General features: G+C 35.0%; 1 protein-coding gene across 8 annotated transcripts in view; it reads left to right on the top strand.

Moving 5' to 3' along the window:
• TAFA2 (TAFA chemokine like family member 2) overlaps positions 1 to 10,038 on the top strand; it is a 174,104-nt gene extending 164,066 nt beyond the window's left edge. For 6 of the 8 annotated variants that reach the window (XR_004357421.1, XR_004357420.1, XR_004357419.1 and 3 more), the window contains 2 exons: positions 846 to 1,091; positions 7,893 to 10,038. Coding sequence is in view for 1 of the 8 variants with exons in the window: in XM_032689590.1 (XP_032545481.1) it covers positions 7,893 to 7,901 (9 nt within the window). In the remaining 7 variants the exon portion in view is untranslated. Of the gene's footprint in view, positions 1 to 845; positions 1,092 to 3,429; positions 3,509 to 7,892 lie in introns of all 8 variants that reach the window. The other 2 variants (XR_004357418.1, XM_032689590.1) reach the window with 2 other exon arrangements.
• Positions 10,039 to 17,059: the final 7,021 nt, after the last annotated feature.

Genomic DNA, 17,059 nt, shown 5'->3' with positions numbered 1-17,059 from the left:
ATAAATACAGAACCATATTCCTTTCATAGCATTTAAATGTGTAGAGATTTTATTTAAACAAGAAGTTATTAAAGTTATGAGTTTAATCTTGTAATGTATATTTCTAATGATCCTGCAGCATGATATTTAAGTTAAAAACCCTAAAGAAAAAAACTTAAATTTTGGTGATCTTTTGAGGTGCTGTGCAACCTTTTTCAGAAGCAATCATTATCAGCAGGTCCAAAATCTACCTCAACTATCTGGATAAGGAAGTATCTGTCTGAATTGAATATTGTCTTTTGAAATGTATCATCTGTTATTTTATGGTGTTTCCTGTAATCTTCTAACTATAGAAAAGTCTCCAGTAAAATTCTCCTCAGTTCAGACTTTAAACTTTTAGGGGTTTTTTTGTTTGGGTTTTTTTTCCTGTTTGTTTTGGTTCTGTTTTTTTTTTATTTTAAACATTTATGATAAGAACACACTCATATCTTTCATTTTAAAGGAAGTGTATTCTGAGTTCATGACTCTTTTCTGTATCACAGGTCTATCCATGGACTTATTCTCGAAGAACTTTTCAATTACTGTTTTGTCATACTTAAATATTGCTTATATACCTTCAAACATGAGTCTAATATATCTGTTTCTATTGCTTTTTGGTGACAAATAAGAGTTTGAATTTAAATATGCTTGGGTATTTTTAAAACCATGCACTTTTTGTAAGACAATTTGCTCTGATTCTGAAATTTGTTTCTTCCTATTATTTTGTACTTTTCCTTGTAATTTAAAAAAAATTCTATTTATCCCAGTTTTGTTTTCTGTAACTAATTTCATAACAGTGTAGTAGTTGACATGTGTTTGTTTCTTAGGCAAACGTGTAAAACTCCTCAAGGCCGAATGGAGAAGTAGAGAAAGGAGGTTTCTGCTGTGCCTGATGACAATATTTGTTTTTTCCACACAAAAAATATTCTGGCTCCACGTTGGAGCACTAGTTGTGATGAATCCTAGTCTTGGTCGGATTCTAAGGAAGGGCCAGAACGTTCGTTGAGGAATAAAGAGTCACACCACTCCAGAAAATGTGTTCCAGCCCTCGTTTATTACTCACAGAGCAGCAGGTGTGTACAAATACAGGTTTACACATTATTAACAGGAATTGTTGTATCTTACTCTTCATTGTAGTTGTGCAGTTTGCTGCAGACACTGAGAAACTGTGGCTTATTCAGGCACAGCTTCAGGAGGATGGTTGGAGAGACTCTGCACTGTGCTCCTAAGCAGCCTCAGTGTGTCAATTAGATACTTCTCGGTGCCTTAAAATATCTTTCTTCCCTCAGTACTTTCAAAGGTAGATCCAGTCACTCAAGTTAGTCACTCTCATGGGAAAACAACAGATGCTCTGGAGAACAGCACTTAGAGAGGAAGGCCATCTCGATACATTCAGTCTGGTGTTGCCTTTGTAGTTGAAAGCTCAGTATTCTATACTGGATTACTTAATTTCAGAAAAAGCAAAGAAAGGGCTATTTTCACTGTATTCCTAAAATGTGCTAGATGTTGTCTGTTTAGTCTTAAAACCATGCTAAAGATGAAGAACCCTGTCATTTACAGGAACATATGCCATGCTCTAAAGTATTTTTGCTTTACCTATTTTTCTAATCCAACCTCTCAGATTCGTTGAAGCAAGTGGAAAGCTCAATTTACATGTGAAAGGTTTCCAAAGCCTTTCAGTTTCAATTACAATTTTTAACACTGATTGTCTAGATCTTCACTTTACCACTAAAAATCTCCTGCTGAAATCATTAGGAGCAATGAGAAAACAAGGAGTACAAAGTTATATTTCAAAGGACATTGTATGAAATGAGTTTTCAAAATGTTTCTCTATAATAGAAGGTCCTAAGCACAAGAATTGGCACGAATACAGTTCTGATTAATCACAATGCAGTAAAAGTATGAAAGAATTAAAAAGTTGTGGAGTCTATGGTTATCAAAGACATGTGAAACTTTTGAGCCATTGAAGTGTACTGGGTGATGTTCTGTTTAATTAATGAAATGAGCTAATCTTGTTTGCTGAAGGACAGGCCTGAGAATCTGGTATTCCAAATTGCTCCATTACAGACTTGGGAACATGTTTAGACTAATACTTTACATACTGCAGTGCCTAAAGTAAAGCTAAGGGAACAGTTTAAAGCTCTTGAGTCTTGACATAAAAAGTTAGGTAAACAGGAATGAAATATTTTGTGACTTGAAAAAGTGTCTTCCAATATGTAACTTTCACTAAAGGTAATTGAATCCATACGGTTATCATTAAATATCTGTTTTCCAGACTGCTCACGAATCACTCAAATTTTGCCTTTTGTCCCGAGACCAAGTCAAATAGCCATCTGTAATACTGAAACAAGTAAGGAAACAGGAAAGCCTGTTTCCTAATTCATGGTTCTCTACTGGAGGTCCCTTGAAATGGGCTTGGGTCACCTTAATATTTCTCAGTCTTTTGAAATGGTTCCTCATTCCTCCGGAAGCTTAGTTATCTAGCATGAACACCCAAATCTACACCTACCTACTGTTAAGTGCATATGCATATAGGAGCCCTATTGCAGAAAAGTCCTTAACACCTTTTTGTCCAGTTTCCCTAATTCATTAGAAAATAAATTACACGATTCTCCAGCTGTCAGAAAATTGTGAACCTGTCTTTGTTAACATTTGCAAAGTACTTTTGAGTATCACTGGTGCAAGATAGTAGTGTTAGAACAGAAGCATTTTCCAAGATTGTAAGTTATGCGGTTTCATTGAATGTAAATGCACAAGTGGCAATGCGCTCTGTCATTTGTTTTCATAAGCCATGTGTGAATGATAGTGCATGGCAAAAACACTGTATGAATTTTGAAATTCCAGGAAATAGTGTGCTTCCATCTGTTCAAAAGATTCATTTCCAACGTCAACCTCATTCTCAGAGGGCATAAGGGGAAAAAAAGCATTGGCAGATGTTTGTTTCTGGTTATATGGGCCCTTCTGTTTCTGCATGGTAATATTTGTGTTAAGTTTTCACTACCAAAACAAAGTTATTGATGTTATGAAAAAATATGACTGACATAGCCCTCTCAAGTTCATTCCATTTGCTAAAGAATCACTTTGTTGACCATTGTATTAATTTTTTGTGGTCTTTTACATACATTACAAGAAAAAAATACAGCAATAAGGACACAAAATGGATGGAAATGTACTGCATACAAATAAGGCTGTTTTGGTATGGGATCCCTGTCTTATCTCTATGACTTAGAGGACAATCCACAGCTAGGCATTTCTTCAAGCCATTCCTTAGGCCTCTTTCCTTAGGCACTTACTTAAGGGATTCATGTGGTATTCCCTGTACTTAGCTTATCTCATGTTGTTCATTAAATAAATTTGTGAGACTCTTTTTGATTTTGATTGAAATCTCCATACCATTTTTGTTTCCCACAGGTCTTTAATATTTTAGAGAAGAATGCTAGGGGTGCCAAGATGGCTTTTCTTTGTCTCATGAAATTCCCCTTAGCTCAGGGTGAGCTATTAATTGCTTTTACAAAAAATAATTTCCTTTCTCTGTTTTATGTGTCTCAGGAAAGAAAAAAAGAGAAAAAGATAGCTTGAGTATGCTCAGATGACACAGGCTATGAACACACAACATATGGTTGATGGAGCAGTTCTAGTTAGAAAGAAAACCTCTAAGTATTAAGTTCTTTCTGTTTCTTTGGAGAAAACCTTGAACAGAGAGTCCATCATTCTTCTCATCTATGGAGTGATGAAACGTTGGCTTAAAAATTTGCCCCTTTCTGCATTTTCATTGAAACATAGTCCTGACAACATTGTTATAGAATTCCCTCACCTACTAAATTCTTCTCACCTACTAAATTCTCTTTACTGTGCATGATGGAAAAGAGATAGAATTGCAGTTGCAAGGGCACACATAAAAAGGCAATTTGCTAATGTTCAAGTGCTTGACTTTGCAAACTCAAGAGCCAGTTTTCAATGTGGATTTTATGTATGGTTTACAATAAACATAGAAAAAATTCAAAGAGCTGCCAGTCAAAAAGTTGTAATGTACATTGTAATGTACAATGTAATGAAATGTTATAGCACACACTTAATTTCAATATACTGTATATTGGTATCAATTTTCTCCTAACACTATTAAATAATAATTAATTGTGTGCCTCATTTGCATGTATAAACTCTTCTATAGTTAGCAAACTATTAGTGATATATTTGTTTCTCTGAAGAAACAGAAGATTTGTACTATACCTAATTGTGGTTCCATAACTTTGACGCTTCGGTGCATCGAAGTAGGGAAAAGTTTTACTATTCAGGGAATATACACTCAGCCATTCTTTACATCCTATAGTCTTTATTTTATCTCCCTTCCTCTTTTTAGGAAGAAGGAAGTCTTGAGTAAAAGTACTTGTCTGGATTTTTATTGAGAATCTATTCTTATGAAATAGGCAGTATTGTCTCATGTATTCATCCATTGTGTGGATTTCACAAGTGAGGACATTTTTCACCCATTGTGAGCAGCATTGGAATGTAAGCTGTCCAAAAAAATTTCTTGAGCTGGTAGCTTTTCTAATGTGATGCCTTGAGGTCTTTTCATCTCCGCTCCATTCTGGGTTACCCTGGCAAAAATATTCTACCCAAAGACTGAGTTTGTTCTGAACATTTTGTGAGCAGAAGAATGTAGAAAACTTCAGCTGCATTTATATGCATATATATTGTTGAGTTAAAATAAAAAAGTGAGTTCACATACAATTACAGCCAATTTACAGCAGCCACTTACTAATTTAAATTAAAAAGTCTGCAACTGCAGAGTAATTATGCTTTAATTACACATTTAGGACAAGAAAGTGAAGAGAGTCTAATGCAGTGTATTTATGATATAACAACTATGTGAAAAATTTTATTAGCATAAATGGAGTAATTATGTTCCAAAAATGAACAAATTAATTCAGATCAACACCTAGGTTTCATGTACTTTTTTCTTTTGTATTGTTAATTCTCCATATATAATAATTATTAACTGAAAACCTGAATAGACTTGATTTGCACCTATTCAGGGTGTTACTGTTTTCTTAGGATTTTAAAGATCAGACACATACTGTTATTGGTCCGCCTTTTCTATAAAGGCCTTTGGCACAGTACCTTACTACCTTACTTCCCAGACACTTAAACCAAATAGCTTTTACTATATCCAAAATTAAGCATTTCTGGGAATACCATCACTAGGTATTAGCTAAAATTTTATTGCTTCTTTATGAAAGTGCCTTTACCAACCAAGAGGTTTATTCACTCCCTAATGTGTATGGTGTATGGATATATAACTTCCATTAATGTTAATGTGTAATCTGTGCTTGCACATAACAAGCATTACCATCTCACTTAGAGGCAAATGTGGACCACTGTATGTGTTACTTGGAGTAGCATTGTGTGACCTGGTGGTTAACAGAACAAAAAAAAAAAAAGGATGTGGAATAATAAAAATTCTGTCAAGGGAAAGCAGTTAAAAACTCCAATCACGTAATGTAAAAACTAAGAACATGCAGCGCAGCCTGACTTCCTGTACAGTCTGTATAAGCAAAATGACCTTTGTATATGATTAGCCACCTGTTATAATGCAGAGATTTGAATGGCTATCAGATTTTTTCTTATTTATATCACCTATTTAATCTGTGTGACAGTATATATTGCTTTTATAGTGATATTTTCACCACAGGGTTGTAGAGCTAGATGGGGGAGCATATAGATCTGGAGATTATGATTTTACTGAGTTTCTTTGTGACTGAAGAGAACACATTTGCACCTCCAAGCAGCCCTGTAACTGAGCAGTCATGTATGTGTAAAAATACTCTTTTTGCTAGCTGCAGTTTATCACCTCAGCTAATGCACTGGCAGAGCTGGATATAATAGAAAAAATACATCACAGGATAATGAGTTTGGAAGGGAACTCTGGAACTCCAATCCCCTTGCTCAAGTAGAGCCACCTAGAGCCAGCTGCCCAGGAACAGACAGATTTTGAATGTCTTCAAGGATGGAGAACCTTCCTGGGCAACCTCTGCTAGTACTCAGTAACACTCACAGTAAAAAAGTTTTTCCTGAGAGTGAATCTTCTGTGTTTTGGTTTGTTCTCATTGCCTCTTCTCCCGCCACGAGGCACCACTTGAAAACAGTGTGGCTCCATTTTCTTAGCACTCTCCCTTCTTGTGTTTGTACACATTGATGAGATCCCCCCTGAGCCTCCTCTTCTTCTGGCTGAACAGTGCCAGTGCTCTCAGCCTTTCCTCATACGAAGAAGCTCCTGTCCCTTATTTGCCTTAGTGCCTCTTTACTGGATACATAGATAGATAGATAGATAGATAGATAGATAGATAGATAGATAGATAGATAGATTGATAGATTGATAGGTAGATAGAGATAGACATGTATTGCAAGTGAAGCTAATGAAAATCACCTGCGGATAAGATCAGAAGATGTGTGTTTTACATTATGTAGCTCAGTGGCACCTGATTCCATGAGTAAAATTCCAGCTTGTTACAATAATGCAAAACATAAATAACAATAAGATGCTGCATCAGCCTTTTGAGCTTTGGCGCAGGACACTGAAATATGTAGCCTGACTTTTAAATTAATTCTTTATTTTTTTTTTGGCAATCTTCCACTGTAGAAGGGGACACATGAGGCTGTTTCCAACAACAAGAACAAAGCAAAATAAAAGCAGTGTAATAAATAAGCCCATGTATCATAAAAATCAGAAAGCACGATTTTATTATTGCCTTAAGTGTAGTTCCTAGAAACAACTTGGTGGAGAAGGCAAACTGAAGCAATGAACTCCTCAAACAGTCTTTTTAGTATTCTGTTCTATATTTTTGCTCTGCAGAGCTGACAAGAGCTGTATGCAAACAGTTTTGCTGAGGGCAAAAGAATGTTTCATCATTAAGGAACATGACCCTTCTCTCTGTGATCAAAATGAGAAGCATATGCCCCTCGATGTCATAAAGTGTTGTTGTGACCATTACAATGAGTTGTTCCTCAAGAGTTGGGGAGTTGACACATGACACAATTTGATATTAAAATGTTACATGGTGATTAATTGTATCCACTGACACAGCAGAAATATTCCTCAAAGTTACATTTCTTTGATATGACAGTTGTTTTTTTCTTTTAGTTTTTAAAATCCAAATCAGACAGAGGGAAAATCCAATTACTGTGAAATGCTTTGTCTCCCACTCTTTCTCTGTGGTCCTTCTGTTTCACTCTTGTTTCATGTTAGGCTGAGTGAAACCACTATAAATTAAATCCTTGGTAATTTTGTACTGTGTGAATAACAATCTCTCTCTCTCATTAATGTATGAATGATTTTTGTCCTGTTTCTCCACTAAGTATTTCTCCCCTAAGTATTTATTTGCTGAGATGCATTTAGCCTTTAACAGGACATTGCCTTTTAGAACCTAAATGATTCTATGATTGTCCTGTAAAGAAGCATACAAAGAATGGAAGAATACATCTCCAATATCAGCCACTGTTATATGCAATAGCTAGCATTTTTAAAAGCATAGTTGTTACTATATAGAAGTTTTAACAATAAAAAAAATAATAACAGAAAACAAAAATTTGTGGGTTGGTAATTTGTGAACTTTAAATTTTTTTATTATATTTTTAGGCGTGGTCACATTTTGATTTCTCCTTGTCAGACCCAATTCTAACAAAACACTTAAACACACAATTTAAGTTGGGGAGCAATGCCATCTAATACCATTTGTGATTATTCACCTATTTTAAAAACAATTGAAAGCGCTTTGCTGGACAGAGATCTTACATTTCAATCTCATTTTCCAGTACTTCAGAAGTAGATTCACTATGTCTAGTTTTGATTTTCTGATTTTCTTTTTTCTTTACAGGTAACCTGATAGCTAAAGACAAATCAAGTCAGTATCAAGGCTGATAAAATTAAATACAACACGTGGGAATTTCATTCCTCCAGGCAATCCTTGAAGTGAAATTTTATACTGCTGGGGTGTATCCTTCAGAATCAATTGTTTCAATGAGAATCTGTCTTGTAATCAGCAACAGCCTTGAGATCAAAACTACTGGAAAGTCATTTTGAACTTCTGTGTCACAAAGATTTCAACTGATTGAACTGTGTACACTTGTAAAATTGCACTTGCTGAGGAATTTGCAGCTGTAATCATGTGTTGATACTCTAAAGGTGCAGAAAAGCAGCAAACTTGGATTCTCCATTGCAGACCAGTGGCTTTTCATCTTGATGAAGTCAACCTCCAAAATGTTTTGGATCCTTCCCTCTAAAATGATCCCTGGTCCACTTTCAGATTGCTGGTGGTACTGCACATTGCTTTAATTAAATTTCTGTTGCAGAAATGGTCCTCTGGCATGGCACAGTTTTAGACATTTTTATTTGTGTTCTAATCTTGCAGCTCTGAAAGATACATATTTCAACATCTTGAAGTTGCTTTTGTTATAGGAATGGAATTATATATCCATTGTTAATAATTATTGTTGACAAGTAATAGTTATCTGAATACACCAGTCATATTAGATTGTATAGTCAGGTTGACGTTTCCCTAAGGCTAATCAGCCACTGCAGCTTAACAGTTAAAAAAAGTAGTGGTCAAAACTCAATTACCACCTCCATTATAAAGCATTTTATACCCCTAAGATATACATTTCCATTTAGTTTGAAGGAGATGGGTGTTCCCAATATGTACTTTACTTTCCTAACCTTTAATTGATTTAAGTTCATGGTAAGCAGTCAATGACAGTATTTAATCTTTTTTTTATCAGGGTAGGCAGGGATGTAAATGAGTTTTGCAATTATGAAATTGGATGGTAATCATTCAGAATTTTTGTCTCTTTATTAAAAAATAAAATCTCTTGCTTGAACCTAAGTACTGATGGATGCTTATGTAGATGTCTGCTCAGTCTGTTTGCTATAAAGGAAAAAAGTCCTAGTGCCCGCCCAGATTTACACTTCATGGGTATTTTGCTTGCTTACAATCATCCAATTCAGATCTGATCCTTTCCAAAATTTCTTTTTTTTTTTTTTTTGGTAGCAATTTTTTTGAACTTTGTGATGTGCTGTTACATGAAAAAAATCCTTAATATTTAAAGGCCTTAAGCATCTCTGAGCTTTTTTCTAAGTTATTACAGAATGTATAATTTTATACTCCATTTAATATATGTTGTACCATCTGTAATGTTGATACAACAGAAATTTGGCAGTTCCTTTTAGAAACACTGCATAAAGAAGCTGACCGGAGAGGGTAAGGGAATTCTGACTTTATGCTTTGGTGAATTGACATGAAAGCCACACACACAGTGGTGCTAAAAAGTACGTAGGAGTAAGCTTATGTGTGGTTACCAGACTCACAAAAAAAACCCAAACCACAAACCAACCAAACAAAAAAAAACCCAAAAAGACAAAAAACCCAAAACAAGACAGAAGAGGGAAAATATTTTATCATTACAAGCCATTGACATGGCTAGTTTAGTTATATATTAGGTTCCATGATAGATGAACACCCTGGAGTGCTCTGCCTGTCACAGCAGCCCCTGCTGTTCCAAAACCATTTCATTACCTCTGCTGTATTATTGCACAGGAGAGCTTAAATAAAATAAATGACTGTTGGGAATAAAACTGAGTAGTATATTCTATCATTCTACTGAGAAGTAATAAAAAATTGTTGGCAGGAAAAGATCTTATTTTCTGATTAAAATTTAATTAGAATAAACTGTAGCAGCAACTAGGTATCTCAGTATTTTAGGATGGATTAGTATTGTATGGATTTGTGCTAACAAGTTCAGGACAGAAGGTAGCATCTTAAAGAGATCGTCTGGGACAGTGCAAAATATAAATGTGCTGTTTTGTAGACTCTGAATATGGCCTCTCTTTGGCCAAAAATCTATATCATGCTTCTAACTATATGTTTTCTTCGTTTCCTTGTTCTTAAACCAATACTGAAAGTACTGTATTATATAGAAGTGTAACACATGCATATCAATAAATAAAAATAAATGGATTTTCAAATATATTGAATAGATTATCTGCAGTAATTAATGTTGTGACTATTCATAGCAAGTGAATAAAATTGTAATATAAAATAGAGTTCCCTGTATGGATGTGCACATTGGAGATCTATTCTGTTTATCCATGGAACAAAATAATTTTTTCTTGAATAAGAATCCCAAGCGTTATATTTCTTCAGTAGAGCAGGGAATATCTCCTACCACATTAAGAGGTCCTTTTTGAAAGGAAACTAATATCTAGCACAACTGTTCTAGCCTTGTTATGGCAAATTCTGGTGGGTGTACTGGCCTGTTGTCTTCAGGCCAGACGGAATAAAAATTTTTTTTTCTTCACAAAATGTGAATCCTGAAAAATTATTATTTAGACATTTTAAAAAGCAACAGGACATGGATGCTAGACATCCCTGAAAAAGTAATATTTCAGGTTAATTTGTTGAACTGTTTAAAAGAAAGGGAAAAAAAAATCCAATTTGACAGTGAACTCTGTGTACCTTGAAGCAAGCTGGAAACCACAGTTCAGCTATCCACAGCGCTGGTTTAGTGCTGCCTTTGAAAATGGAGTACAGGTGACTGGATCAGCCACGGGCATTCATATTGCAGGCATGTGAGGATGATTCTTGCTTTAATTACTCGTTTATTCCTTATATACTACTTTCTAGATTATTTCATGTGTTTACAAAAATGATCAGTCGTTATGAGCAGCGGGAAATCCATGTTACCCTTTGAATTCAGTAACCATCAGGAACTCTGAACTGCAGAATATGCATTCCTGTTCCACAGTTCTAAGTGGCAGTGCGTTGAGAGGGAAAGAAAAAAATCACTGCTTTCTCATTGAATGTCTTGGATCAGTTCAACAAAACGTAAAGGAAATCCTGATATGAATTTTAATGAAAAAAAATTCAATTCAGATCTAATAAATCTAAAATGAAGCTTAAAAAACATTCAAGTCTAGATCTTGGTGATATCTAGTTTATTGGTCATAAGTGAATGCTGACCTTTAAAACAACACTGCAACACAGAGTGCATCAGATACATTTGTTTTGAAATTAAAAATCTGCTATAAAGAATTTTATTTTGTTATGTTTCATAAAAATATATGCAGGGAATTTTTGCTCATTATAATTGTACACCTGGTTTTTATACTTTTCCAGGAAAGTCTATAAAAACAAAACAGAAATATGTGATTGCCATCCTTATCTGTTGATTTACTGCCTCCTCCTACATGCCTCGAATTTTACACATCTGTGGTTAACCAAGATATTGGCAAGGATATTGGAAAGGGAGTACAGTTTTGGTTTGTACAAGAAGTATTGCCTTAATCTCTAGTTTCTTTTTGCCAATAGTTAGATAAGTCTGTGTCAAAAAATGTCACACCTGAACAATCCCATGGCATTAAATGATTTTTCAAGGATTCAGTGGTATTAAATTGAATAAGAAGAATTACCTAATCACTTTGTCTTTATAGTGCAGTTTGTAACCTAATAAACTTTTCTTTCATAGAATGAGAAAATATTTCCAGATGACATTTTTGATCTTGTTTCTGGAAGAGGTTATGTAACTTTCTGATATCACTTTACAGAGAGTCACTGCACATATTTTAGTTGTTTTTGTATCTTCTGTATTTATCTGTACTGCTTATGTGGTAATTAGAAGAGGTAGTATATGAAAAGGCTGCATTTCCCACAACTTTTTTTTTTACACATTTACAGGATTACAAGTGTTGTCAATGTCTCTTAATCTAAAAGTAACGTAAGACTGTCTGGAAGAAGGGCCACTAATGGTGACACGGGAAAGTCTTGTATAAGGGAATGACAGTTCTTTCTCAGACTACTGTGAGTGGGATGCCAGACAAGTCAAAACAATTGTAGTATGGTTTCATAGCCAGAGATGCAGGTTCTAGGGAAGTGAATCCAGCATGTGAGCACTGGGGTACAGTCAGCATCCTGAAGCTGAGCTTTATTTTCACTCCCTCCTTGCTAGTATACAGGTAATTCTGTGTGGCAATGGGAAGTGATGTCCAATTATTCCTTGGTAGTAGATTCTCTTGATTAAATATCACTAATTCCATCAATATTATTTTTCAATCAAAAATTATTGAAAGACTTGAAATATATCTGCCTTTCAGTTCTGAAAACCAATTTATTACCCAACTGAATTAAATAAATAGTTTGTATAATAGAAATATTATTGCTTATATGTAACCCTAACTGTAAAAGTTCTGTATTAGCTCTTTAAATTATGTTTACATTCATATATGTAAAATTAGGTTTAGATCATCTATAACAGCAGGGACATTCTTGTTTCCTCCCCTAAAACACTGAAGTAACCTAGCAACACTGTAGTTTGGGATTTATGGCTTTGCTTTCACTGCTTCAACTGCACAGCTGGGAAAAAAGCGTATAAAAATGCTTATGTTACTCACATTGCTGAGAAATTTTTCTTGAGTATGAGGAATATGTAGAGTTGAAAATTTACCCCATATCAGCGTATGGGTTGAATCTCTTGAACTCTTTTCTTCTTACTGTCATAGCAAAGATGACAGAAACTGTACTTGAATTCTCCAGCCTTATGTGTTAGTATTTAAATCTAATATCCAGAACTTACAAAATATATGCTACTTATTCTAGTCGCTGTGTCCTCACATAAAGGAATTTTTTTAGTCTGTTTCTCTCTTTATAATTAATTATGGATGCCTTGTCCTATTTGGGCGTGGAGAATATAACCCTTCCTATTACTGATTTAGAGTTTGTGTCTCTTTTTTGTTGTTGTTCTTTATACTTTTCTTTGGTCAGTTTCTCTTTTGCTGGGATTCAGACAGTTCTTACAAAACTTTAGTAGTGATGAGAAAAGATTTTTAATACATAGTGGCTTGGAACTGAACACAGGCTCTTAGCAGTTCTTGGAGAGAAGAGAGGGAGATGTGTTTCTATGATTTTATCTTAAAATAGTTTCCAGTTTAAACTATTTCTTTTTCCTAGCTATAAATGGACTGTGTTTCAATATGCTCTCTGATCATAAAGCTGATGAAATGGTCCTCTCTGTATGGCAGATTACTTCAGCAGAATTTACAAATGGGAGATGATGATTTTGCTAATGTCCATAGGCAGGTAGACAGAATTTGGTCCCAGATGCTCTGCCTAATGTTCATGGCAAAAGTGACTCAAAAACAATGCCTCCATATGCCATAATTGCTGGAATTATTTCTCAGGCATATTCCCTTGTCATCCCTCATATGTAGAACTCATTAGATTCCTAGTGGGAGAACATATGGAGAAGAGAGATGATGGAAAACATTATAAAACAGATTGTGTATTTAAATTTATATTATAGAAGACCTCTGTGCACAGGCAAACTTAGCAGAGAAAGTTCAAACTCTTTCTTTCCACTACATAAGGATATCAATATTTATGGAGCTGTTATCTCAGTGCATTCAAATCCACTTATATGGGTTAAAACCTGACATTAGGGATAATAGTGGGAATTTTGCTGCTAATTTGAGGTCAACTCTGTATTCCCTTAATTATTTTTCCAAATATTCAGATAACTGTCTAAGATCTTTCCACTAATAGGAATGACCAGAACTCAAACTTCCACCTATACAAGCCTGATGGCAGGATCAGGCCTTTTGCTATGTATTTGTGATTTAAGTGTCAACATAATGACTTTGATGAATACCTTGTTTGTGTTTCACAAAAAAGTGATAACATTTCTTTCATTCATCTTAGCTGAGTAATGAACGGGGATCATATCTAGTGCAGAGCTGTTTTAATGACTTCTAAATATTAAAAGTTAATTATTTATCCTTTATATTGTAGTTAAATAACACAAAAATAAGGTAGTCATACATGACTTTAAAGTATTATACACTGATGTTTGTGATGCTTTTTTGATTACACTTAGGACTCTTTCCTGGTTTATGATAAAATTTTTTTCTGTTTTTTTTTTTTTTCCTCAATACTGATCATGAAGCTGGTTTCAACAGGGAGCATTTGGGGTACTATAAAGTGTCTAGTAGTAAAGGTGGGTACTAGCATAAGCTACCCACTGGATAAGGTGGGAGGTGGATAGACTGATGTCTGGGAACACTATGGCCTTACTGCAGTGACTGGTGAAATATGGCCTATCACTTAGGGAAAGTGTAGAAAGTGTTTCTAGAGAAACAGTTCTACAGATATTGTTGTTACCCTGCTCCCAAAGAAATGGTTCTGGCAGGGTGTCGCTTATTGCGTGGAGCAGAATCAAATGTCATACCTAAACAAATACTGGAAGGACCTAGAGAAACAGTGTGGACATCTATTATGGTGTGGCTCTACAGGCCTTAAAAATGTCAGATATGTTCGTAGAATGTCCATCTAGGTCACTACCTTTATAAAACGAGACACAAAATGGCTGTTTAGGTAGCATTTGCAATAGAGTTGTGTGTGTATTTGTGGGAAAATATGCCTGCCTGAAGCCAAGATTTGGTGTCATGTTGTGAGAGGGGGCCTCCAGAAGTTCACATCTGATATGCTCCTCCTTTACTGCTGGAAATGGACTGTGTTATACTGTTCTTCTAAGCCAGAGTAGTGCAGAATACTGCTGACAGGCTGTACCACTTGTCCTACATCTCTCAGAGAATAGTTGCTCTGACAAGCCTTGGCAGGAAGCAAAACATGCATTACCACACAAACTTTTGTCTTGATACTGACAGCCATGATTGTTCTCTGTGTTGGGGTTTTTTTTCTGACAGCTACAGGATAAATATTTATTATTAGGTGAAAATTTAAAATTTGTTATTTTGCACAAGTCTGAACAATGCACTTATTTGTTTATCCTCTTGAAATTTACTCATTTGTGCTATAAATGTATTAGCCGATCTGTCTGCTACTGTTGGCACCTTTTAAAATAGTGTCATCAGCTAGTACTTTTTCAGTCACTGCAGAGAAATGCTCTTTAGGTGGTAAGTCATCAGCATCTTGTGGTTTTTCCATTCTGTCGGTACCTACATTAGAAACTAGATGATGAAGTAGTAAAAGAGCCTTGAAGATGTACTGATTTAATTATTCTCAGGCAAATAACTAGACCTTGCTTAGTGAAGCAAGTTTTAGCTCCTATGTGTAAGACTGTGTTCCATCATTCAGAATATCTGGCCCTCTGCTTTGATTCAAATTTGATTATACAGAAATTTATGCAGTAGTAATAGCAATATAAAACATTAACAGCTACTTGAAAGATGGAACCTTAAGTTCCATGTATGCAGTCAAGTATCCAGCACATTTCAAATTGAGGGCTCTACCTAATATTCCTAATGGATGAGGAAAGTAGCAAACATTTTCCACATTTTTGTCTCTGGAAGGAAATAGAGACATACCAGAAGACTGGGAGCTAAAGTGGTGACTATACTTGAGTTAATGATGTGTTTACTGCCCAAGTCCATATAGCTTGGATCTTACCTCACCTTTTGTTGAAGTTTGTAACATAAGGACCTTAATCTGATCTATTTCTGCAATTAGCAGTTCTGAAAGGGAACACAAAAGGGAGTTGAAGGCTGCTTGTGCCTAGGTTAGCTCTATTGTCTTAAGTTATTCTCCAGGTAAATCTAGACTTAATATTCTAGTGAAATAGTTCAGAAAATTAAGCTGCAGTTAATTTGAAGATCTAAATGAAAGAGTACATGAAACATCAAGGACTTGGGTAAGAACAAAATAAAAATGACAGAAAATTTAGATTTCCTTTACTGTTTCACCAGATATCACATTGCTGTATAATTGTGGTAATTATGGTCCTAGTTCCATCTCTGACAGAGAAATATGGGAAATTCAGTCTTGCCATAAAACACATAACAAAATCAGTTTATAAAATTAATTTGGCATAAAACTTTTCCTCTCAAAGCCCCTGTGCAAGGTCTCTGTTCTATGCCTGTGCTCCTTGAATCCTGAAATAGAGTTTTCTGGGAACTTTGCTGGTAACTAAAGCTTCTTATGGACTTCTAGTGAGGTTTACATCTCATACTGACTACCTGTGCCGGCTGTTCCAAAAACTATAGCATTGGTTCAAACTCCTGCCTCTCCTTACTTTGTTATTGGTCAGTATAGTAGAAAACACGCTTTGTAAATATTGTCTTTAAATTTGATATATTTGATTATCTATAGCAATTCCAAAATAGTATTTCTTACTTTGTGTCAAACTTATAAATGATTAAAATGTCCTGAATAGTCATAAACTTATTCAGTTCATTCACAATAAAGAACTGTGGTGCCTTAAGCTACTTTTTACCAGTCAGAGTATTGTCAAGGTGACCTTTCATGCTGTTTCAACTACCATTATTTAACTATTAGAATGATGGAAAGCTTGCACTTTGCTATTTGAGTGGCAACACTTCTAGACATGGGGATCTGAAAGAGTGGAACCTATGAGAGACTATAATTAATGTGCCACATTAAGGAGTTAAGGATAAGCAGCCAAAGAAAGACTAAACCTGCTGGAGCTAGGCAGCTGCAGTCTAGTCTTGAAAACTAAAAATCCATTTGCAGTGCTTTCTATATTCCTAATATCTGCTGGTGGTGTCAAGTTTTTAATGATAACTCATTTTTCCTGCACTGTGTTTTGACCATCCATTGTTAAAAAGTCTACATGACAATGCAGCCTCTGGATTGCTACTATTGCTAAATTGCTTCTCAAATTTAAATATATAATGAGATAAATGTCATATTATAGTTTTATCTTCTATTTTAAAAAGAGAAAATTAATTTCTATTTGTTTTGAAATTTCAATGTCCATATTTATACAAATATAAACAATTGGAAAAACCACTAAATATCTGAAAGCTTTGTGCGTGTGTGTGTGTGTGTGTGTGTGTGTAGAATTAATGAGTTTTTAAAACAGTTTCAAGCTACATGAAAGCCCACTAGGGACTGGTATACTAGACCAAAATTAGTGATGCACTGGATACACTAATCCTTGCCTACCCAGGACGTGCCCACTGTGTAGAGAGGGATACTTATTGTACCCCATTCTATAAAATCTGCATGTTTGTCTGTGTATG

This window comes from Chiroxiphia lanceolata, chromosome 5 (genome assembly GCF_009829145.1).
Source record: "Chiroxiphia lanceolata isolate bChiLan1 chromosome 5, bChiLan1.pri, whole genome shotgun sequence".
Lineage (NCBI taxonomy): Eukaryota > Metazoa > Chordata > Aves > Passeriformes > Pipridae > Chiroxiphia > Chiroxiphia lanceolata.
Note: the sequence above shows the minus strand (reverse complement) of the source record. Positions and strands in the feature narration are given on the sequence as shown.